We start from the raw sequence: 23,532 nt of genomic DNA, 5'->3' as shown, positions 1-23,532 counted from the left end.
CTCCCCGAGCCAAAGAGATTGCACCTAGGGATACAAATCCAAGTGGCAGGAACCCCAATGCTCTCGAGTCACAGCTGAACGCCTGCATCTGCACAGGATGTCTTGGCTGCAGCACTCCTCCTCTGGTTTTGCCTGCAAATGCCATTGCCCTTTCTGCCTCAACTACAAGCACAATGGCTGGACAAAAACCGGCCAGTGTGCCGTATTCCAAAGGCAGTGTGGTCTGGAGAGGATGAATGGAGAAGAGCCTGCCCCACTTACAAACCACACCAAAGAAGCCATAAGTGTCACTTTCCACCTTTAAGGAACAACTGACAATTCAGAAGGAAAAGTTGAGCTTAATCACAGGGTGAGAAAGAAAGGAATCTTACAGATGAGTTGGGGTTTCAGAAACTTTATTTATTCAGAATACTACTCTACAATCCGAATCCAAGCTGCTTTTGGAATAAATGGTCCTGACGTGATTGTCACAGTCCTTCCCCCTCCTTCCTCTTCTTCACTGAAATAATCAGTGGCACCAGGCTGGACACAGACTTGACTGATGTTATAAATTGATGCTGCCCAAAGGAAAAAAAACAACAAAGAAAAAAGAGCCATGATTTTCCAAGCTCAGGGCTTCACAGGCTCAATCAGGATTCCTCAGGTCCCTAGAAAGATGCTGAACGAGGACTGATGGGACCATCTGCACCTCCATCTTCATGTGCAGGACCTTGCCATCACAGGCAAACCTGGCCCAGAATCCCACTCATCCACTCATCCAGGTGTCTTCATCTTGCTGGCATTTTTGCCCTGCCAGTGCTCTAGAAATGGTGCTTTCTGTCCCCGGGGTTTCTTCCTTTCAGGAAACTCCAAAGCCTCACATAGGTCCCTCTCTTTGAAAGACGGCACTGTGCTAATTTCCACAGGGAGACAGAGCAGTGTCTACCTTTCCATCCCCTGCCCCTCCTGTGCTGGATGGCACCTTCCTTCCCAGCAGGGACGGCCAAGTGGCAGGGAGTCCAGCAGCTCCCTCTCTGCCACTCAGCCTGACAGTAACCCTGGGCCAGTTCCCATCTGCTTGACCGTTCCAGGCAGCAGATGGGGCTGTGACAAGTCCCTCTCAGCTTCCCTGTTTGGGTGGCAGAAACCTGTAAGAGTGGGGCAGGGGGCACAAGCCAGGGCCCCTCAGAGGCTCACAGTGAGCCTCCCCCAGCCCCTCCTTCCCACAGCCAAATCTCTGACCACTGGGCTGGGACTGGTTTCCTTGGGTTCCTCCACCACCATTTCAAGCATCTGTACCCCGCATTGCTCTACTTCAATACATTTGCCATCAGATAGAACTGAATACTACCCCACCAAATCACAAAAAAGGGTGGCAGAAACAATCAGGACAAAGCACCTCTCCTCTGAGGATATGTGGAGAGAGTTGGGGTTATTCAGCCTGGAGAAGAACAGGCCCCACTGAGACTTTATTGTAAGTTTCCAAATCTTCAAAGTGGCTTCTGAGGAAATGGAGGACACCTTTTCAAACAGGGCCAGTTACAATAGGATGTGGGGTAATATTTTTAAACAGAAAGGGGATTGAGTCAGATTAGGTGTAAGGAATACTTTGTTTACTCTGAGCATGGTGCAACAGTGGCACAGATTGTCCTGAGAGCTGGTAGGTGCCCCATCCCTGGAAACATTCCAGGTCAGGTGGGAAGGGGCTCTGAGCAACCTGATCTCTTTAAAGTTGTCCCTGCTCATTGCAGGGTGCTTGGACCAGATGACCTTTACAGGTTCCTGCCAGCCCAGCCCAGTCTAGGATTCCTCACTGTTGTCATTTGAAAAGCACCAAGAGGGAGGTCAGGAGGACTCATCTGATGCCTTGGACTTCAGTGGAGGAGGAGCCCATCCTCGGACACTGTTTGACCTGCAGCCCCTTTGCATTTTACCTGCAGGAGCTCCTTGGCAGACCAGCGCCACTCCTCGTTTGCCTGCAGGCAGCAGCTCAGGAAGTCACGCAGCGAAGCCGAGAATAGCTTGGGCTGCCGCAGCTGTGGGGTCCCTCCTGTGGCTAACAGGAGTTCAGCCTGGAGAAAAAGGAAACATGAGGCTCCACCTGCTTCTTTCACATCTGTAAATGCTCTCCCAGAGCCCATTACTTAAGCTCCACTGTGCAGTGGCAGTTTGTGCCCTGACAGAGAAGCAGAGATGACTTTCCTATACCAACAAAAAACCCAAACCCCAAAGCAGCTGCAGCTTTTCTAACAGTCAGCAGATCTTGCCTTGGCAGCTGATTTGATTGGCTGACCTAGTTAGGGGCAACTACGTCAGCAGAAGCACGTTTTGCTTCTCTGAGGATTCACACCAGCTTGACAGGCAGTTTGGAAGAGGGACTTTGCTATACTAACTATCTATACTATCTCTAAGGATTATTACATGAAAAGGATTTCTGCAGTGCTTGTTGGTCCCTTAAGCACAGCTTCCATTAAACAAAACTCATCAAGCTTTTTATCCTGTTCTTGAAAACAATGGTAATTGGAAGAAAAGAAAGGAAATCCATCAGATTTTCCTCAGGTAAGGAAACAAACATTTGAAATTGTTGGTGTGACCCAGCCCACTGCGGGGCTGGGGCAGCATGATGCCAATCAATCCCAGCTGTCATGGGTTAGCAAAACATAATCCCAGAAGTGATGTTCTTGCAAAGGGGTGCTTACAGCTTCCTCTGTGACCTGACAGAACCCATCAGCTGGCCAGTTTGAATATGGACAATTCTTTAAGCCACTTAAAATTGTGGCCTCTGTGATCCACACTTAAGAATAGACACACCCCAGCAGAGCCCTCTCTCGTTTCCGGTGCTGGGACAGGTGGCCCTGTGTGGGGGCCCAGCGGGCCCGGCCCAGGCCCTGCTCGGGCCAGGCCGGGCCGGGCCATGGCCGTCCTGGAGCCGATGGGCCCTGTTCCACCTGCGGAACCCCCCCCCCCCATAACCCTGCTGTGGGCAGCCGGAGCAGCCCGGCTCCCCCTCTCCAGTGCGGCCAAGATTCAGCTGCAGCTGCCCTGCTGTCCGGCAAAAGATCATGTGACCAACAGCGATAAGCGAAATTCCAGCTGCAAGGCCCGGGTGAGATTAACCCTTTTAGTGCTGTGAAGAGCTGAAAACCTGAGGGAGAAGAAAGAGGAAATGCTTAAAGCTGAAATTCTGTTGTAAAGCTATGATGTATCAGAGTACCTGTTGTAATTTCATGAAGGCATGGGGGGTGGAGCGTTCAACTTGTACTTGTGAGCCAAAGCGCCTGTGCTGAGATAGGCAGATGCTGAAGCAGCTGTAATTTGATGAGAAATTTGAACAGGGAGAGATGGAAGTGATGAGGACTTTTGTTCCAAATGGAAAAGGAGAAGACCTCAGTTCCTAGAGATGCTCCCAGAGATAGTCCTAGAGATGAAGATGAGGAGGACCCTTTGCTCCCAGGGAAGGAGGAGGGCCTCTATTCTTAGAGATGAAATCCTCCCAGAGATGGGTGAAGAGAACTTTTGTTTCTGAATAGCTCAACCTTAAATTTGTACCCCAGTAATTCAAGAGTGGACCCTCAAAAGCAGTTGTGGGAAAAGCTGCAAGGTGGGGGAAAGGACTCACATGTGAGCAGAGAACCAACCCGGGCAGCTGTCTCGTTGTGATAATTTCTCCATAGCATGGGCAAGAGAGACTCCTCTTCCTAAATGGACTGAACAATTATGGAAGTGGTAAACAGACTGAACATCTCAAGGGTTGTCTTTTTACATTGTCAGTGGGAGAAGGGAGAAAGGTGGGGGGCAGGAGAAGTGTTCTGAAGGTGTGGTATGATTTTATTTTTTTCTTTTTCCCTCTTTTAGGTTTGTTAATAAATTTCTTTATATTCTTTCAAGTTTGGTGCCTGCTTTGCATTTCTCCTAATTCTTATCTCACAGAAGGTAAATAGTAATGAGTATTTGGACCAAACCACTACACCAGCCCATCCACTGGATCGAGTTTCCCGAAGAGGCAGACTCAGAGAGTGGGTCAATGGGCGGCTCAGAAGCCTAAGCCGCAATCCCCTGGGCAGTGCCCGGGTCCAAGCCGCCTCCCGTGGTTCGGGAAAATTCTCGGTTACTCGGTTGTTCACTGGTTCTCTGTTATAACTCCCGCCTCTCGGTTTCCCCCAGTGGTTCTTGTTAAATTGTATCCTCCCCCTGGCTTGTAACTCATTGGTTGTTTTCCCCATTCCCCGCGGTTTTCAAACTCTATAAAATTGCGGACAAGCCTCGGGGAGGATCCCATCGCATTCCATCCCTTCCGAGCTCGTTCGGGTTGCAAAACTTCTAAGGATAAATCTGTTAGGAGCCAGACCAGAACAGCTTCTCTCTTCCTTTGTCTCCGAGCTAACGTGAGCTGATACCATCGGCTCCTGCCATGTTTCCTCTGCCGAGAAGCCAGCTAGCTAACTCAGCCAGCAGCTCTTTTCCTGATGCCGAAGTTGCTTCTGCGACGGGCAGAAGTAACGCAGCTGGACTCTCTCTGACCTGGGGCACGCCAGAGCTCATGCCTCGAGCAGCAAGAACTTTGTTAGGTTGGCGCACCAAGCATGGGGCTCACACGAGTGGATCCCTGCGACATCGTGGCTGTCGGTGGACAGCGATAAGAAGCGACTTTGGACTGCCAACACCTCTCGGAGCAGTCTGCTCTGTTTTAGGAGCGGTGCCCTGAGAGAAGGCTGCTAACTCCCACTCATTCTGCACTGAACTGACTTTGGAGAGCAGCCGTGCCTCAGAGAACCCAACCTGTGCTTTTTACTTTGGGACCGGACAAATTTGTGCTGATTTCTGAAACTTGTGTGAGTATCCCTGGTCCCTGATATTTTGTTTCTTTTTTCTTTTTTCAGGTGGTGGGCGGAAGAAGTGCCGAGACAGAGATGGGATCAAAACTCTCTCAGCTTCAAAGAGAGGTTTTTCTCCAAGTTGCGAAATTCCTTTCAGTTACTGGTTTTAAATTTTCAAAGGATCTGTTAAAACAGTTTGTTTGCTGGCTTTTCTTTTACCTTCCTCAAGTGTCTCCTGCAAATTTAAAATCTCCTGCCTTCTGGCAGGCTGTGGGGGATAAGATTACTGATTTAAAGCGAAATGGGGACTCCTCTGGAGAAAAATTCTCTCCTCTAGTTCTAGTCCTTCGGGACTTGCATGAAATGGATCAGAAAGTAAAAGAAAAGCACAAATCCCCTTGAAGTTCTTCCTGTATCCCTCCTTCCTCCCCTCCTGCTCCTCATCCCACTTCCCCTTTGTTGGAAAAACTGAATGGGGTGATATGCCCAGAGGCACAGAGTTGCTACCTTCTCTCTGACCCCCTCGGTTTTTTCAGCCACCCTGTCGGGGTAGCCCTGGCCAAGCTGCCTCGACCTCTTCCCAAACCCCGTATCCCTCGCCCTCTTCCCCAGTTGTAAGCCCAGAAAACTGTTTTAAATGCTGTTTGCCATTGTCCACCCCCCACTCCACGTGTCTGAACAATGGCGCTGACCACATGGCCCAGTTCACCCCTCCCCTCCCTTGTTCTTCCCACAGGCCCTTTCACCCTCTTACCCCCAACCCTTTCCTATCCCCTCCCCCAGATGTGATGTCATAGGGTTCCTCCCATGCATTGGGTACTGCCCCCTGCGTTGAGAATCCCCGCCCATCCTGTGACCATGCCTCCTGGTCCTCCAACCCCGACCCCTGTGGAGGACTTCCTGGTTCCCACACCCCCCCCCCCCCCCCTTCAGGTTCCCACGGGGTAGAAACCGGAACCATCTTGGAATCAGGTCCGGGAGTCTCCTCAGCCCCTTCCTATCCCTTTGCTGTTCCTGTAACATATGATTGAACTGGCAGTAATCCCACATGGAAACCTTTTGATTCTGCAGGGCTGAAAGAGCTTTGCAAAGCCCAGAAAGAATTTGGGAGGGAGAGTCAGTATTTTAAGACCCTTCTTAAGATAACTCTCACCGGTACAGTGATTGTGCCACATGACCTCAAAAGCATTTTCTCCTGCTTGCTTTCCCCATCCAAGTTTCAAATGTGGGAAGAAGGTTGGAGAAAGCAACTGGGAGAGGTCCTCCTTGTTTTACTGCAGGATCCAAACAATGCGGGGGTTTCTATGGATCACCTTACCAGTGAGGGGTCATTAGCCAAGCCCCAGAACCAGGCTCAAAATACACCAGAGCCAGTCCTGAATGCTGTAAAGCAAGCAGCACAGCAAGCGTTCTTAATGATGCCCCCTAAATTAGCACCTCAATTGAATTACACTGACATTCGGCAACTGCAAAATGAGCCATTTATTGATTTTGTAGATAAACTGAGGCTCGTAGTGGAAAAACAAGTGGAAGATCCGAAAACAAGAGAGCATGTTGTAACGCAAATTGCAAAGTTTAATGCCAATGATGCTTGTAAAAGAGTGATTTTGGGTCTTCCATTCGAACCTCCACCGACCTTAAGTCAAATGATTCGTGCTTGCACGACATTGGTGCCAATTCATCAGCCAAATTTAAAAACGGGGAAAAACTTAATAGAAATTGCAGCCGCTGCTGATGCAACAGCATCTCAGGGCAATAGAAATGCTAATTGGGTCTGTCACAGGTGTGGCAAACCAGGGCACTTAGCCGAAACTGCAGCGCTCCGGCTCCAATTAATCAGGGTTCCTGAGCTGTCTCCCCAGGGCAAATGACATCACCTGCCGCCGATGGGATGCAGCCAAAAAACTGACAGGACCACATGGATTGGCAGGGCCACATGGGGGAATGAATCAAGAAACTGCCACCAGGAAAATTGTTACCATGACCACTGCAACTCAAATGGACTCGGTGACACCCCAGAGAATCGTTGTGAGTTGCGAGAATCTGAGAGACTGTATCGTTTGTGTTAAAAGATGTTGTACATTCACCAGCTGACATTGGTGTTACACCAGAAATTGTTCAAGTGGGCCCACAAGGGTTCTTTACTGTCAACATCCAGTGTGTTAACCCTCCCTATTTTCTTGCTGCTAACCAGGTTGTGGCCCAAGCTATTCTCATGCCCAGTAGTCCGCCACTGGACTACAACCCCTCTGTCTTCTGGGCTGAGGTAGCTGGGAATGACAAACCCATGCTTAGTTGCAAACTGTCTTGCCAAGGCTCAGACATCAGCCTGGCAGGAATGATGGACATGGGAGCAGATGTGACAGTCATTTCTTCCCACAATTGGCTGTCACACTGGGAGCTGCAGCTGGCAGAAGGTATTGTGATGGGTGTGGGGGGATCTATATCTGCCCAGAGAAGCAAGGCAGTTGTCCAAATTGAGGGTCCAGAGGGACAGATAGCATCAGTCCGTCCTTTTGTAATTGACTCTGGATTTACATTGTGGGGCAGAGATCTCATGTCCCAGTGGGGGGGCTCGAGTCGAAATTCCATCTCAACCCCAACATTTTTTGTACAGGCCACTGCGGAGCGCCCCTTCCAGAAATTAAATTGGATCTCTGACAAACATATCTGGATGGATCAATGGCCTTTGAAAAATGACAAATTAAAGGCACTCACCACACTCGTGGAGGAGCAATTGAAAAGAGGAAACATCGAACCATGTAACAGCCCTTGGAATTCCCCGGTATTTGTAATCAAAAAGCTGGGGAAAGACCAGTGGTGCCTCCTACAGGACTTGCGGAAAATAAATGCAGTCATAGAGGACATGGGACCCCTGCAGCCCGGAATGCCTTCACCCTCCATGCTCCCCAGGCAGTGGAAGGTAGCAGTCATTGATATTAAAGAGTGTTTCTTCCAGATCCCACTACACTCAGACAATGTGCCCTGGTTTGCCTTCTCAGTCCCTTCCATCAACCGAAAGGCTCCCATGCAGCGCTACCAGTGGCGAGTTCTGCCACAAGGCATGAAGAACTCACCCACCATCTGCCAGTGGTATGTAGCTCGCATTCTGTCCCCTATCAGAAAGTTAGCAGCAAAGGCAATAGCGCTCCACTCTATGGACGATGTTTTGGTGTGTGCTCCTAACCAATCCTATTTAGACTGGACATTGGGGAAGGTAATTGAGGCCTTAGAGGCAAATGGATTTGAAATCCAGGCCAAAAAGGTCCAGAAAACCTCTCCATTTAAATACCTTGGACTAAAAATCTATGAACAGACTGTGGTTCCCCAACAAGTCAAAAAATTCATGATAACCCTAAGACCTTGCAGGACATCCATCAGCTCTGTGGGTCCATAAATTGGATGAGGCCTCTCCTAGGGCTGACAACAGAAGATCTCGTTCCTCTGTTCAACCTCCTGCGAGGGAAAGATGACCTCACATCACCCAGGCATCTAACAGAGGAGGCGAGACAGTCCATCTGTAAGGTACAGGAAGTGCTGTCGTCCCGGCAGGCACACCGCTATGCCCCAGGTCTGCCTTTTCAATTTATTGTGTTAGGGCAAATGCCATACCTTCACGGGCTGATATTTCAGTGGGATGAGATGCAGAGTGATCCCCTGTTAATCATCGAGTGGGTTTTCCTCTCTCACCAGCTGTCCAAAAGTATCACAACACCACAGGAGCTCATGGCTCAGTTGGTGATGAAAGTTAGATCCCGCCTCCGCACCCTTGCAGGGTCTGACTTTACATGCATCTACCTACCATTGGCAACTGATTCACTTGATAACCTCCTTCAAAACAATGAGCACCTCCAATACACCCTAGACAGCTACACTGGCCAAATTTCTATACACCATCCAAAACACAGACTGTTTACTTCAGTCTTCAAACTGATTCCAAAAGAAATTCAAGGCAGAAAACCATTAAATGCCTTGACAATCTTTTCAGATGCCTCCGGTCGTTCCCACAAGTCTGTCATCACATGGAAGTATCCCTGCACTCAGAAGTGGGAGTCTGATGTACAGGTAGTTGAAGGATCCTGAAGTGGCAGAACTTGCAGCCGTGGTCTGCTGACTTTCCGGCGGGGGAAGGCATGCAGACAATCAATGAGATCGATAGAGCAAGCTTCGTTTATTAGCAATACAAAGGCACTTATATAGTGTGAAAATACAAGCTTATCAGTTCTTCAATTAGTTTAAACTTACAAAAGCGCATTCTTACTTCTACATAATTGGGTTAGATAAAAGACTACATTTGGCAAGCTTCTATTATTTATGTTTTGTCTTGAGAGATCAAAGATTTTCCTCCCTTCTCATAGTCAAGCACATCTTTATCAGAACAGCACTGTACCTCCTAAAAACTCCCTTTTTGTTCTCAGGCCTGTTTCTCACGCGGGCATTTTCTCATGTCGGCTTTTTCTCGTGCAGGCCTTTGCTTGCAGGCTTTTTTATTGATCTGGTTTTATCAATAATCCATGTCCCTGATCCTCTAACCATTCTCCAACAGTGGTCAGGGCATTTGAGTGGTTCAGTGAACCATTTAATTTGATAACTGATTTGGCCTATGTTGCAGGTGTAGTTTCCAGGGCAGAGAGAGCCTTACTAAAGGAGGTTGCAAACCCAAAAATTGATAACTTGCTTTTGAAATTGATTCAACTGATCTCCCACCAAAAGCACCCATTCTATGTCATGCATAGTGTGAGATCACACACTGACCTGCCAGGATTTATTGCCGAAGGGAACAGAAGAGCAGATGCCCTAGCGATGCCCATCGAGTTAGCGAATCTGCTTAACACATTCCAGCAAGCCCAGCTGAGCCATGCAGTGTTCCATCAGAATGCTCCAGCTCTCATCCGAATGTTCCACCTCACTAGAGACCAGGCAAAAGCCATTGTGGCGACATGCCCCAACTGCCAGAAACATCATCTTCCATCATTAGGTCAGGGGGTTAACCCCCGAGGCCTAGGCAGTTGTGAGGTATGGCAAACAGATGTCACCCACTTCCCCCAATTTGGCCGCCAGACATATATTCATGTTTCTGTGGATACCTTTTCTGGCACAACCTTTGCCTCAGCCCACTGTGGGGAGAGGGCCAAAGATGTCATCAACCACCTAGTACAGGCCTTCACTGTGTTGGTGGTGTGTTGTTAGTGTTTTTCTCCTCGAATTTTTCTCCAAACTGAGACAGGGTCCAAGGCAGCCGACTGCACGCAGGGCTGCAGGAGGCAAAGCCTTGGCAGCAGGTGGAGGGAGAGCAGCCCTGGCCTCGGCGGTGTCCAGCTCTGGGCTCCCCAGTGCAGAGCCAGCACCGGCTGTCCTGGCAGGAAGTGCCGCCCCAGGGCCCGCCCCGGCATGGCCGGGTCCCGCGGCAGAAGGGGCCGCCTTTGTCACGGCTGCCGCCCTCTGCTCTGCAGGAAGGTTCTCAGCGGGGACGAGGCCGTGCTGAACGCGGACGTGGCTCTGAGCTGCGGCCCCAAGAGGAGCCAGAGGCAACTTCTCCTCCTGAGAGAGGAGCTGGTGGTCGCCAAGCTGCAAGTAAGAGCCTGCGAGCCCAGCTGCCTTTGGCCCATGGCTGTCCCTGGGCCTGGCCACAGCCAGCCTGGCCTAAGGCCCAGGCCCCGGCCCCGGCCCCGGCCCCGGCCCCTTGGTGCCGGATGCAGCAGTGTGTGTGCCGATGTTGGCGGGGGGAAAGGAGGGGACACCCCGGGGCTCTGCGCCAGGGGACGGCAGGGAGGCCGCCTGCCGCTCACTGCTTGCCTCTGCTCTCTGCAGCCGGGGCACCACCCTGCGCCCACGGCTCTGCCTGGCCCTGCAGCAGCTCTGGGTGCTGAGCGCCGGCAAGGAGGCAGCGCTGCAGACCCAACAAGAGCAGCAGCAGCAGGAAGGCAGCGATGAGGATGCCACCTCCGTCATCCTCATCTGGCCCACTGGCTCATGCATTGCCACGTTTGGGTGAGTGACGGTGCCATGTGCCTTGGCAGGGCAAGACAGGTTCCCAGCCACGGGAAGCAAGAGAGCTTTGCCACCCTTGCAGTGGCCTCTGGCCTCTGTGCAGTGCCTGGTCAGGGAGCGGCCTGTGTCCCCTGGTGAGCTTTTGGTTGCCAGAAGGGAAGTGCAACAGCTGCTGCTCTGCAGCTCAGGGGGAGCCAGGGCTTGGGCAGCACCTCTGTCCTGCGCACACCATGGGCTTTTGTCCTTGCCTTGTATCCCTGGCCACGGGGCAGGGCTGTGTGGGCACGCGCGTCTGCCCAGGGGCTGGGGGCAGTGGGGCCTGACACTGCTTCTGCTCTCTGTCCACAGCTCCCAGGCGCTGAAGGAGCTGTGGGTGGGCACGCTGCAGGGGTAAGCAGCTGCTGCTGCTGCTGCTGCTGCTGCTGGAGGGGGATGGATGCTCCCGCAGCAGCTGCACAGGACAACGCAGTTCCTCAGCTGGGGAGAGCTGCCCCTGTGGCTGCGGGCAGCTGTTGGGCACAGCTGCCTGACAAGGGAGCACAGGCGGCCTGGGGCTCACCCAGCTCTCTGCCCGTCCCTTTTGCCACTGCCCAGGACCCAGAGGGCCCGAGTGACCCGTGTGCCATCCATCAAAGCCCTGGAGAAGGAGTTGAGCTGCTGCCGTGCAGTGAGTGTCTCTCTGCTCTGGGTTCTGTGCCTGAGCACTGCTCCCCTAGCTGAGCTGCAGAGGCGTCACTGCTCACCTTCTTGCCCTCCTTCTCTCTTGCCCAGGCCAGGACAGTGAGCACCACGAGGCTGGAGAGGCTGATTGAGGACCTGGAAGAGGTGAGGAGGGCTTCTTTTCATCCCACCCCCTCTGGCTGTGCTGGGCTGCCAGGGCAGTGGGGACAGTGGAGGGAACTTGTGCGGGAGGAATCAAGGCTCCCTGGTGCCATGGGGCAAGCAGAGGCATTGGGGAGCCACTGGAAGCACCGGCACATCCCTGGTGGTGGCACTGGCAGCCTGATGTTGGGCAGGGCAGAGAGGCCAGCAGGGCAGAGGCTCCCAGCTCAGCCACGCTCAGGCTGCTGGGGCTGGGTGGCTGCTGGCCAGTGGCCCTTTGTGCAATGGGGCTGCTCTGCCAGCGCACCTCGGTTCTTGCAGGCTGGTCCCCAGCAAGGGCTGGAGGTGGCCCAGTCTGGCGATGGACGAGGACTTGACCTCTCACCAGCTGAGTTTGGGAAGCAAAGACGATCTCCTCTTCTGGCCGAGCTGCCCTCACTTGTGCCCCAAGTGTGGCCATGCAGCTGTGGCACCCTGAGGAGGGCATCCCCTGGACATGGGCACGGGCACCTGCTGGACTGTGACCACTGGAGATGGTTGTGCATGGACAGAGAGCCTGCAGTGCTGCCCACAGCTTGGAGAAGGGCAGGGTCAGGCCTGGGGCAGCTTCTCCCAGTGACACACCAGCTCTCAGGAGCCTCCAAGGTGCAGCCACACTTACAGTTGCCTGCTCACTGCTTGGGGTTCTGCATGGCTCCACACGGTGCTGAAGGCAGGGCAGGGCAGGCTGTGGCAGCGCTTCCCTGGTGGTCTCCACTGACGGCCTTTGGTTCTCTTTTCCTCTGCAGCAGCAGGGACTGGCAGCAGCGGTGGCAGCAGCAGAATCAGGAGGAGGTGGCTGCCCTGGCCCTTTGCTCTGCGGCGGGGCCCAGCTGGGGCTGCCCGGGCGCCAGGGCAGGAGGGCTCCGGCTGCAGCAGGGCGCTCTTCGGGCAGCCCCTGGCAGCCGTCTGTGCGGAGGACGGCACGCTGCCCCGGCCCATCCAGGTGAGGCAGCCGCACAGGGCTGCCCGTCCCTCCCTCTGGATGCTGCGCAGCCAGTGTCCCCACGCATGTCCCCCAGCCGTGGGGCACTGGGCTCTTCAGCCGTGCCTCAGGCTTCTGCTCCCAGCCCCTTTGCAGCAGGAGGCAGCGAGCCCAGGCTGGGGCAGAGCTCTGGGAACAGGGCAGCTCCTCACACAAGCCCCTGCCCTCCCGCCTCTCCTGCAGGAGCTGCTGGCTATCCTGCACCAGGAAGGGCCCACAACAGAAGGCATCTTCCAGAAAGCAGAGAGCACCAAAGCCCGACAGGAGCTGCGGCAGGCCCTGGACCACGGCCTGCACGTCGACATGGCAAGCCAGCCGGTGCTGCTGCTGGCCATGGTCCTCAAGGCGAGTCTTCCTGAGCTGCAGCTGCAAAGGCTCCTGCCTGGGCCACCGTGCTCCAAGGCTCACCGGCAGCCCTTGGCATTGCAGGACTTCCTGCGAAGCATCCCCGGCAAGCTCCTCGTCACCAACCTCTACGAGGACTGGACGGCTGCGATGCAGATGGCCAGCAGGGAGGACAAGATCTGTCAGCTCAAAGAGTAAGCGTGGGCAGCAGCTTCCAGCTCTGCAGCAGGCACTGCTGGAAGCCTGGCATTCTCCTGAAAGGGGACGGTCTACTGAAGGGGCTGTGTTTTCGGACAGCTTGCTCTTGCTGGCTGGCAGTCTGATTTTGGGGCAATGCACGGGGAGCATTCCCTTGCGTGGGCTCGGGGGAAATCAGGAGCTGGGCAGCAACTCCCTGCGTCCTTCCCGTGGTAGCGCTGGAGCCCTGAGCGCTGGCTGAGAGCGCCTGCGGAGCTGCACAGCAGCCGCTGGCTTCCCCCTGCCTGGGGCCAGCTCTGGGGGCGGCCGTGGGCAACGTGGGCCTGCTGATGGACACTGCCTTCCTGTTCCCTCGGGGGGCCAAGAAGTTGCCCGCAGCAAACCTGCTCCTCCTCAGGCAGCTGCTGGCACTGCTGCGACTCATCGGCCAGCACGTGTCCAGCAGCAGAATGACCTGCAGCAGCCTGGCCGTCTGCCTGGGGCCAAAGCTGCTGAGCCCACCGCAGGAGGAGCAGCTGGAGCTCGAGGCCATGCTGGCCAAGAACAAGAAGGTAAGGCTGGCTTCAGCAGCCGGCTGCAGCCTTCCTGGCCAAAGGCAACTTGGCTGCCCAGAGGTGCCTGTGCCTGGCGGCCCCCTGTGTCCAGCCAAGGCTGCTGCGGGAGCTGCCTGCAAGAGCTGCCCCCAGCCAGCGCCTTCCTTCTGTGCAGAGGCAAGGCTCAGCCGTGATGGCAGGGGCTGCTTGGCACACTCTCGGGCCTCTGGGCTGCGAGCAAGGCTTTCCTGTGTGCAGGTGAATGCTCTGGTGGCCTTTTTGATGGAGAACTTGGACGACATCTTTGCCAAGGCAGTGGCTGAACCGCAGGAGACCCCAGCGCCCACGGACACATCCACAGGTAGGAGCAGGAACAGAGCCTTGTCCCAGCCTGGGACTCAGGGCCCCAGAAACCTCAGCATCAAGAGGCCAAGCAGTGTGGGGTCTTGCTTTCTTTGTTCTTGTCTTCCAAGTTGTCACTTTGCTGCATGTGCTTTTGCTTTCTAGAGATGCACAGGGAAGAGCAAAGTGGCCCTGCAGGAAGAGAAGACGACAAGCCCCAGGCAGAAAGCGATCCAGATGCATCCCCCTCTCTGCCTGAGACCCGGCAAGGAGATGGAGAAGAGGCCACGGTGCTGGAGGTCCAAAGAGCAGAGGTATGGCAGCTGCACAAAGCCCGGCACAACGCGTCCCAGAGAGGCGGGCAGTTTGTCATGGGGCCAAGGAGCTGCTGTGCCTCCTCCTGACAGCACAACTCTGCAACCTCTGGCCTTCCTCCCTTCCTCCCTTCCTCCCTGCTTTCCTCCCTTCCACCCTCCCCCCCTCCCTCTCTCCCTCCCTCCCTCCCTTTCCCACTCCCCCCTCCCTCCCTCCTCATCCCCCCCATCCCCCCATCTCCCCCCCACCTCCAGAATTTCTGCTTTAGGCACCTCCAGCTTTGTCTCCAAACACCCACCAGAGCTCCCCAGAGTCGCTGGCCAAGGCCGAAGCCCTGACGAGCCTTTCTGTGTGTCATAGGTTAGTAGCAAGCATAGTCCCGGAAGGGATGTCCTTGCTAAGGGGTGCTTACAGTTTCCTCTGGGACCTGATAGAACCTATCAGCTGGCCAGTTTGAATATAGACAATTCTCTAAGCCACTTAAAGTTGTGACCGCCTCTGTGATACACACTTAAGAATAGACAAACTCCCCCCCCAAGCTCTCTCTCGTTTCCGGCCCTGGGACAGGTGGCTGCGGGCCCCGTGTGGGGGCCAGCGAGCCTGGCCAGGCCCTGCTCGGGCCAGGCCGGGCCGGGCCACGGCCATCCTGAAGCCATGGACCTATTCCAGCCGTGGAACCCCCCCACTGCCTTGCCTTGGGCAGCCGGAGCGGCTTGGCTCTCCCCCCTCTCCACTTCGATAAGAAAAATTCAACATTCCAGCTGCAAAGCTGCAAGGCCGAGGTGAGATTAACCCTTTTATTGCTTTGAAGAGCTGAAAACATGAGGGAAGAGAGAGAGGAGATGCTTAAAGCTGAAATTCTGTTGTGAAGCTATGATATATCAGAGTATCCCGTTGTAATTTCATGAAGATATGGGGGGTGGAGTGTTCAACTCGTAAGCAAAAGCACCTGCACTGAGATAGGCAGATGCTGACGCAGCTGTAATTTCATGAGAAGTTTGGACAGGGAGAGATGGACCAGATGAGGACTTTTGCTCCAAACGGGAAAGGAGAAAACCTCAGTTCCTAGAGATGCTCCCAGAGATAGTCCTAACGATGAAGATGATGAAGACCCTTTGCTCCCAGGGAAGGAGAAGGGCCTCTGTTTTTGTTTCTGAACAGCTCAACCTTAAAATTGTACCCCAAAAAACTTCAAGAGTGGACCCTCGAAAGCAGTTGCGGGAAAAGCTGCAAGTCGGCAGAAGGGACTCACATGCAGGCAGAGAGACTCCTCTTCCTAAATGGACTGAACAATATTTGGAAGTGGGCGGCTGTCTCATTGTGATAATGTTTTCATAGCACGAGCAAGAAGAGACTTCTCTTTCTAAATGGACTGAACAAGGTTATTATGGAAGTGGTAAACAGACTGAACATCTTAAGGGTTGTCTTTTTACATTGTCCGTGGGAGAAGGGAGGAAGGTGGGGGGAGGAGGAGAGTTCTGAAGGTGGTATAATTTTTTTTCCCTCTTTTAGGTCTGTTAATAAACTTCTTTATATTCTTTCAAGTTTGGTGCCTGCTTTGCATTTCTCCTAATTCTTATCTCACAGAAGATAAACAGTAATGACTATTTTGGACCAAACCACTACACTAAATTGGTGTTTCCGCCTGGTTACAAACCCAACTCGCTACACTGTGTCAGGAAGGTAAAAGGAGCCCACATTGGTTCCAACAAGAAGGGGCTGCGCTCGTGCCTCCCGCCTTTGCCTCTCTAATCCAACTTTGTGGCTAAAGGCTTGTAGGCTGCTAGCCCCAGGAAGAGAAAAAGAGAAGGAAAAGACAGCGAGCAGAGGCCTGGCCAGAAGACAGGGAATACCAGCCAGAAAGGAAAAGGAGGAGGACACACCAAAGAAGACTGGAGTAACGCAGGAAGCTCTGGCAGCCCAAGAAGCCCAGGTATGGATGTACCAGGCTCTGCTGCTCACCTTCCTCTCCACACTGCCCTGAGTCAGCCCAAGGTGCTGGCAAGGGCCGGCAGGGGCTGCTGCTGGGCAGGGCTTGGCAAGAGCTCCATGGCAGCTGTGCAGGGGCTCTGCAGCCCTTGGCTTCCTCCATGCCCACGTGCTGAACCTCTGCAGGAGGATGGCTCTAGGCGGGATGAAGGGGCCGAGGGAGAAGCTGTGAAGGTGGGGCTGCTGGAACCCCTCTCCCTCTAGTTCTGCTTCTAGATGTTTATAGTGACACCATCAAGCTAAGGTTTTCATTCTAGAGGCCGCTCTTTCACATGCTCTATGTCAATGGATAATTAGGTACGTCTCTTGTACCTGTCAAGGCATCTGCTGCTTTGTCACCTCTATCCCCACTCTGCTGCCTCTGTCCCCATTGTCTTGTCTGCTGTGCCACCTCTGTGCCCTGTGGCCATGCTGGGGGCTGGGCTGGTGGCCAGGCCCAGCCGAGCAGCACTTTCAGCCCCCGGTCTCGGCTGCCCAGACCTGAGCATGAGAAAGAGAAAGAGAGAAGGCAGGAACCACCGGTGGTGAAGCAAAAAACAGGGTGGGAGCTGCAGGCACAAACGGTGGCATGGGCTTTGGCCGCGGGCACTGGCCGGCTGGGCAGGAGCGGGCCCTGCCCGTGCTGGGGCCGCTCAGCGCGGCTGCCCCGGCCGGCACAGGGGCTGTCCTTGGGCAAGGCAGCTGTGCCGGCAGGGCCCGGCAGCGGTGCCGGCTGTGCCGCGCTGCCGGGGCTGCGGGACGGTCCCGCTGGGGCTGCGCTCGCCACAGCCTGGCCCGCTGGGCCTGCAGCTGGCCCAGCCCTGAGCTGTGGCTGTCTCTGCTCCTTGCCTGGGCCTGGGGATGCTTGGGGAGCTCTCCATGGGTGCATCGGAGTGCTGAGGGCTTGGTCTTTGTCTGGCCCAGCTGGAGGGAGCCTCCTGTCCCTTTGGTGCAGAGGGAAAATACCCGGCAGTTGGGTTTCTGGCAGTTGCCTCCTGCCAAGGAATTGCAATGGGACACTTTTCCATACTGTTGAATGAGTAGAGGAGAGCTAAGTAGACAAGGAAATGGTTGTTGTAAAGCCATTGTACATGTGGGGATTTCTTCTTTCTCACCCTGCTTGTGAGGATTTGAGCTTTTCTCTTGCCTGACAGAAGTGCAGTTGCTGCCAAGGGAAACGTACCCAAGGACCAATAGTGACACAGCCTTCCCTTTGCTTCCTTTCTTCTTTCCTCTCTGCTCCACAGCTCCCTTGAGCCAGAACCTTGGTGCTGCCTCACCTGAGGATTCAGAGCTGCCTCTAGGCCCTTCCAGCACAAGTGCAGGTTCTCAAGAGCGTGAGGCTTTCCCAGCAACTCCCAGGAAAGTGTTCGCCACCTCCAGACTTCTTGAGGATTCATCAGAGGACACACACAGATTTCTACGCCAGCCTGAGCTCATCATTCCACTGGTTCCTGTAGACCATCAAAGCCTTTTTGTGGCCCTTCCAGAGAGCAGCAGCTGCACATCTTCAGAGCAGCACACCCCAGCCTACAGCCCATCAGGTAGGGAGAGAGTTTCTACCCTTGCTTTTCAGGAAGATCATGAAAAGTGATCATTTGAAGTATTTTCCTGCAGTGGTCTATCATATGTACATCTCGAGTGTGAATCAGACAGGAATTGTCAAGTGAACTGGGAAGCAGGACCTTGATAACAAAACCAATTTCTGTCTGCTTTTCCTGTCCTTCCTCCAGATTTGGAGGGTGTTCTGGCCATTTTCCAGACAGCCTCTCTGTAGGGATGAAAGGGAGAGGCAAAAAACATTGGTCCACAACCGGTCATGTCAGGTGCACCCCCATCTTCCTTGGAATGAAGCCCAACTAGAATGCTGACAGGATATTGCAGAGTTTGCAGATTGTCTCTCCTGAAAAGAAGGCTATTAAATTTCAAAGAGCTCTGTGTGTCCCCAGAACTGCTGCAGCTGCAGAATACGGCCTCACCCACAAGGTTGCTTTTTACAATACAATCACAGTTGAATTTTAGCATGTGTGTCTGCAGATCTGGGCTCTTCCTGGGTGAATCCACTTTCTGTGGTCTGTTGGGATGAGAAACTCAGAAGCAGCCAAATGCAAAAGCTGCTGGGGAGATAGAAAAGGCTGAGATTACAAAGTCTTTGTGTGTAGATCAGTTTTACAATCCATCCTTTAATATACATACCCATCAATTAGAAGAAATACTGTTTGAGAGGAAGAAATCAGTGTTCCAATCCCCTGGGAAGTTGGAATACATTTCTGGAATTGAGTTTGCCGTGTGCTTCCTGTGATGTTTGCTGCAAGGCAGCAATAGAGCTCTGTGTCCCAAAGCCACATTCTGGAGCCTGACCAATGTGTTTGGATTCCTGCAGCCACACCGGGCAGTTCAGCCCCCAATGCTCCACCTGGCAGTGCTGGTTGGGCAGCATGGACGGCCTCCAGCTGGGCTTGGAATAGTCCTGGGGAAGAGGAATTGCCACCGCTGGATCTAGAGCTTGTTCTTGAGACACTGGAGGAGATGCTGTCACCATCCCTGCCTGAAAGGTCTCCCTTTGCTCAGGTAACTCCATTGGGTGGGAATGAAAGGGGCTGGGCTGAGAGCTGTGAATGTTGTTGCATGGCTGAGAAGCAAAGGCTTCTTGGATTAAGCTTTGAATGGACAAGGAAGGATTTGCTTGGTCAAGCAAGATTTCCAAAAGAAGAGGGAATGAAAAGTCTCCCCCCTTAGTGAGGATGAGAGGTTTGAGCCTGTGGTGGCCAGGTTTGGGTACTCCTTTTGCTGGGAAGAATCCCTGGTGCAGGGGCCTTTGTGGTGATGAAGTGGAAGCTTTGGCAGCTTTTGGACTGTGTTTGAGAAGTCAATCTTTGTAGAGAAATTGCTGAGTGAGTGTACATGCACAATCCAAGCTGTATTAGTGAACTGTCCCTGACTAGAGAAAAAAGAGAGGAGCAATGCTGATGTGGCAACCCGGCAGGATGTTGCAGAGGGGGATGCTGACCATAGAAAGAGAAAGACTTATGTTAGTTACTCGTGTGCATATTAATCTGTAACCAATCGCTTGCTATTAAAGGCCGCGTGAACAGTAGCTGTAACCCAATAGTATGGAGCTTGCTTATGTGTGCTTGGAGAATTAGGGTATAACTATGGGTCTGACAATAGAATAAATGGAGCTCCATCATATCTCTATGGGAAGCGTGGTTCATCCCGGCAGATCTCTGGATATTAATCTTCTCCACTTGAAGGCCTTTGGGGCCCAGACTTCTTTGTTAGGAACAAGGGATGAAAGTGTGTGAGCAGTGGAGCTTTTAGGGGGCAGAAGTGTTGGTTTTGAGGCCCCATGACTTGTGTGATTGGTGAGCAGGACAATGATGATGCTGGACATGAAAGGGTTAAGGACTCCTTTAAGCCCAGGGGCTTCCTCTGTGTGGAAGAGCAATTCAGTCAGGGACCATGAGTCCTTGTGTTTGACAGATTCCCTCTTTGGTTTAGGAATCCCCTTCCTCTTAACCCTTGCCTCTTCCCAGCTTTGCCTGGAGTGTTCAGTTCCTGTGTTGGCACAGGCCTTTTTATGTATTATTATACAACTTTGCCAAAGAATTTCTGTTTTGTTTAATGTGCAGACCCACTGCCTGCTGCAGATTTATTAGCCAGGAAGGGCAGAGTCAAGGTGGCGAGTGGGATTTTTTGGGATCCCCACTATCTCATTGCCAAGTGTGATGAACTTCTGTCTTCTGTAAACTCTCACACAGCAGTTTTCAAAAGCATTTTCTTCCTTAAGAGAAGGAAATGTGGCAGGCTCTGAAGTATTGTACCCCTGAAGTAATTCCAAGAAAACAGTGAGTGATATTTGGGTTCCTTTCTTTCTGGTTCTCTTTCAAGGGGAATATTAATGTTGCTGCCGAGTCTTCAGGAGGGGAGGCCAGGAACAGGGCTGCAGCAGAGGGAGCTTTGCCTGGCACCGAGAGCTGCGGGAACAGTTCCCCAGAGCCCGAGGAGCCTGGTAAGGAGAGAGCCCACACTGCTTTAGAGAGCTCTGAGGCGGCTGCTCTGAGCCTGCCTCTGGCAGGAAGGGAGATGAGAAGAGTTGAGTTCTTGTCTGCAGGGTTGGTGCTCCCTGGTGCCTTTCGTTCAAATCCTGCCCTGGCACAGCCTCCCCGAGCCCTGCCCTCCATGCTTCTCCAGAGGCACTGACACCGAGTGCTATGCTGTGGCCAGAGAGCCGTGAGTAACCCTGACCCTGTGGGAGTTGTGTCACCAACCCGGGTGTCCCAATGTGGTTCATAACCCAGCTCACAGCACCCGTCAGCTTCAGCCGTTTCAGTGAGGACTGAGGTGTCTCTGTCAGCACAGAGGAGGAACAAGGCTGGGCTTCTGTGTGGGAGCTGGGACTGTCTGTGCTTCAAGCTCTCATTGGTGCCATTTGCACTGGGGGTGCTGAGAATTTATTGGGAGACTTTAAAACTTCAGAGTTTCTGAAAACTTGAAAGGATGCCTGGTCTTTAAGTAGCAGGCTTCAAATTCCTAAGTGAGAGTCTGCCTTTCAGGCCACCTTTAACAGTTCCTGATAGGAGGACAATTGCTGCCCAAGAGAAATGTGCACGAGGGCCAATATTGACTCAGTGTTCCCTTTGCTTCCCAGATCCCATCTGATTGACCTCTCCAGGAAGGCTGTCCTGAGTGGGAGGAAGAGACAGAGGGAGAGCCTGTGACCATCAGGCAGGTGGAATCCCTCTGTCTATAGTGATATTGATAGATGTGTATAGTTATATTTATCTCTGTAGTTATATTTATAGATTTATACAGTTTTAGTTATATGTCTATGTAGTTGCATTCATAGATCTATATAGTAACATTTTTATATATAGTTATGTATGTATATCATTATATTTATATATGCACAGTTGTATGTATAGATCTGCATAGTTACATTTATACATGTGTACACTTGCATTTATATATATGTAGTTATGTTTATAAATAGTTATATGTGCATACTTATATTTATATAGTCATAGGTATATGGAGGCATAGGTACATAGATTGGTATCTGTATAGATAAAGGCTGATTTTAAGCTCTTTCCCTGCTCTACTTCCTTTTTGATCTCTTGTTTTTCCCCCTGTGCCCCCTCTGTCCCCTCTTCCTGTGCTGGCTCCGAGCTGGCGGCCGGGCCGGGCGGAGCAGCAGCTGCAGCCCCGGTGTCCCTGGAGCGGTGGGAGCTGCCGGTGGCCGCAGGCACTGTGCCCTGAGGAGCTGCTGGAGGACGGTGAGCCAGAGGGGGCTGGGGAGAGGTGACACTGAAGGGACGGTGACGTTGAGGTGCTGGTGGGGCTGAGGGGATGGTGGGGGAGCAGAGGGGAATGGTGGGGGCTGCCGTGAAAGAGAAGTGGCACAGGCTAAGGAGGGTGGTGGGAATGAACTGGGAGGACTGAGGGAGAAGGCAAGAGCTGAGGGGTCTGGAGGGAGCAGAGGGGGTGGTGGGGCTGAGGGGTGTGGAGGTGCTGAGGTGACAGGGAAGTGGCACAGGCTGAGGAGGATGGTAGGTCTAAGGGCACTCAATGGGTCTGAAGGGCCTGAGAGGGGTGAGAGGGCTGTGGGGGTCTGAAGTACCTGGGGGTGCTGTGGGCTTTCGAAAGGCATGGCAGGGCTGAGGGGGTGGAGGGGGCCAGCAGGGAGCACAGAGGGGTCCGGGGCTGCAGCTCTGCCAAGCCTTGGAACCAATTCCAGAGCCTCCACTTTTGCCACAGCTGCCCTGAAGTCCTTGAGAACAACCAGAGACAGATGAGAACCAGCAGGGAGAAGCTGAAGGCCACAGCAAGAGCAGTGAACAGGGACCTGCTGCTGCCGCCCGAGACCCTGGCTGAGGCCCCAGGGCCGGTGAGGCAGGGTGGGCGTGAGGCTGGCGTGGGCTTTGGCCGCGGGCACTGGCCGGCTGGGCAGGAGCGGGCCCTGCCCGTGCTGGGGCCGCTCAGCGCGGCTGCCCCGGCCGGCACAGGGGCTATCCTTGGGCAAGGCAGCTGTGCCGGCAGGGCCCGGCAGCGGTGCCGGCTGTGCCGCGCTGCCGGGGCTGCGGGACGGTCCCGCAGGGGCTGCGCTCGCCACAGCCTGGCCCGCTGGGCCTGGTTTTTCTTTCTAACCCTCCTGGGGAGGCTCTGAGATTTCTCTTCCCTCATGGAAGTGCAGCTGCTGCCAAGGGAAACGTCCCGATCCTGACTCAGTGTTCCCTTTGCTTCCCAGGTGTCCCATCTGCTGTCCCCGTTCAGGAGAGCTGCTCTGCACGGGAGGAAGAGCTTATAGATGTATGGAGTTGCACATAGAGAGTGATAATTTTATGGATATTTACATATGCGTATATATTTTTATAGGTATAATTCTATATATATTCTATATATATATATATATAATTCTATGTATATTCTATATTCTATATAATTCTATATTTATGGATGTACTATGTATATATGTATGTATAGATATATACATACATGTTTGTAGTGCCATATTGCTATATATATGTATTTAGCTCTGTACGTATGTTGTTGTATCTGTGTTTAGTTCTATTTCCATGTGTATACAGTTTCCTAAGTATCTATTTCTCTTGATGTAGTTGTAGACATACGGCTCTTTAAATAGGTATAGTGCTATTTGTATAGCTATGTCTATTTTAATATTTTTGTATATATCTCATTCTATTTCTGTATCTAACTGTATTTACACGTGTCGAGATGCATAGGTGTGTATTTGTATTGATGCAGTTGTATGGATATTTAGATTGGTACAGTTGTCTATTTACAGATAGGTTTGTTTGATGTATCTGTTTTTATATATATTGTATGTAATATGTCATATTTAATCTATATTTACATCTATATATTGTGGTGTTTAGATATGTATTCATTTCTATTTAAATATGTATGTGGTTGTATAGTTGTATAATACTGTTGACTGAGTTCTTGGCATAGGACAATTTAGAGAGGGATATTGATATTTTAGTATTTATATATGGGCTCTACGGTTGTAGTATTATGCAATAAATTGTTAAACACCTAATTGATCTTTGTATATAGTAAGTTGTAGAGGTTTGCAATAAATTAATTTTTGTTAAAGAAGTTGATACTTGTTTGTTTTTACATAGCATTGTTGTAATAATCAAAGAAAATACTTTTTTTAACTTGAGATTTGTATCAT

The 23,532-nt window shown here is 52.4% G+C and overlaps 1 protein-coding gene and 1 long non-coding RNA gene across 2 annotated transcripts; one reads left to right on the top strand and one right to left on the bottom strand.

Moving 5' to 3' along the window:
• Positions 1–378: 378 nt before the first annotated feature.
• On the bottom strand, positions 379–2,216 carry LOC125319503. The gene is made up of 2 exons (XR_007200771.1): positions 1,914–2,216; positions 379–557 (listed from the first exon to the last, which is right to left on the bottom strand). It is a non-coding gene; the product is annotated as an uncharacterized LOC125319503 (long non-coding RNA).
• A 6,435-nt stretch (positions 2,217–8,651) lies between these two features.
• LOC125320253 (rho GTPase-activating protein 20-like) lies at positions 8,652–14,021 on the top strand (the record flags this gene model as incomplete). Its single annotated transcript, XM_048292388.1, has 10 exons — positions 8,652–8,861; positions 10,608–10,787; positions 11,136–11,177; positions 11,382–11,454; positions 11,559–11,612; positions 11,931–12,059; positions 12,385–12,594; positions 12,817–12,978; positions 13,063–13,172; positions 13,532–14,021. Coding segments are annotated over exons 1-10 (1,527 nt in total), but the record flags the coding sequence as incomplete, so codon positions are not given.
• Positions 14,022–23,532: the final 9,511 nt, after the last annotated feature.

The sequence above is a fragment of the Corvus hawaiiensis genome, chromosome Z (assembly GCF_020740725.1).
Source record: "Corvus hawaiiensis isolate bCorHaw1 chromosome Z, bCorHaw1.pri.cur, whole genome shotgun sequence".
Classification (NCBI taxonomy): domain Eukaryota; kingdom Metazoa; phylum Chordata; class Aves; order Passeriformes; family Corvidae; genus Corvus; species Corvus hawaiiensis.
Note: the sequence above shows the minus strand (reverse complement) of the source record. Positions and strands in the feature narration are given on the sequence as shown.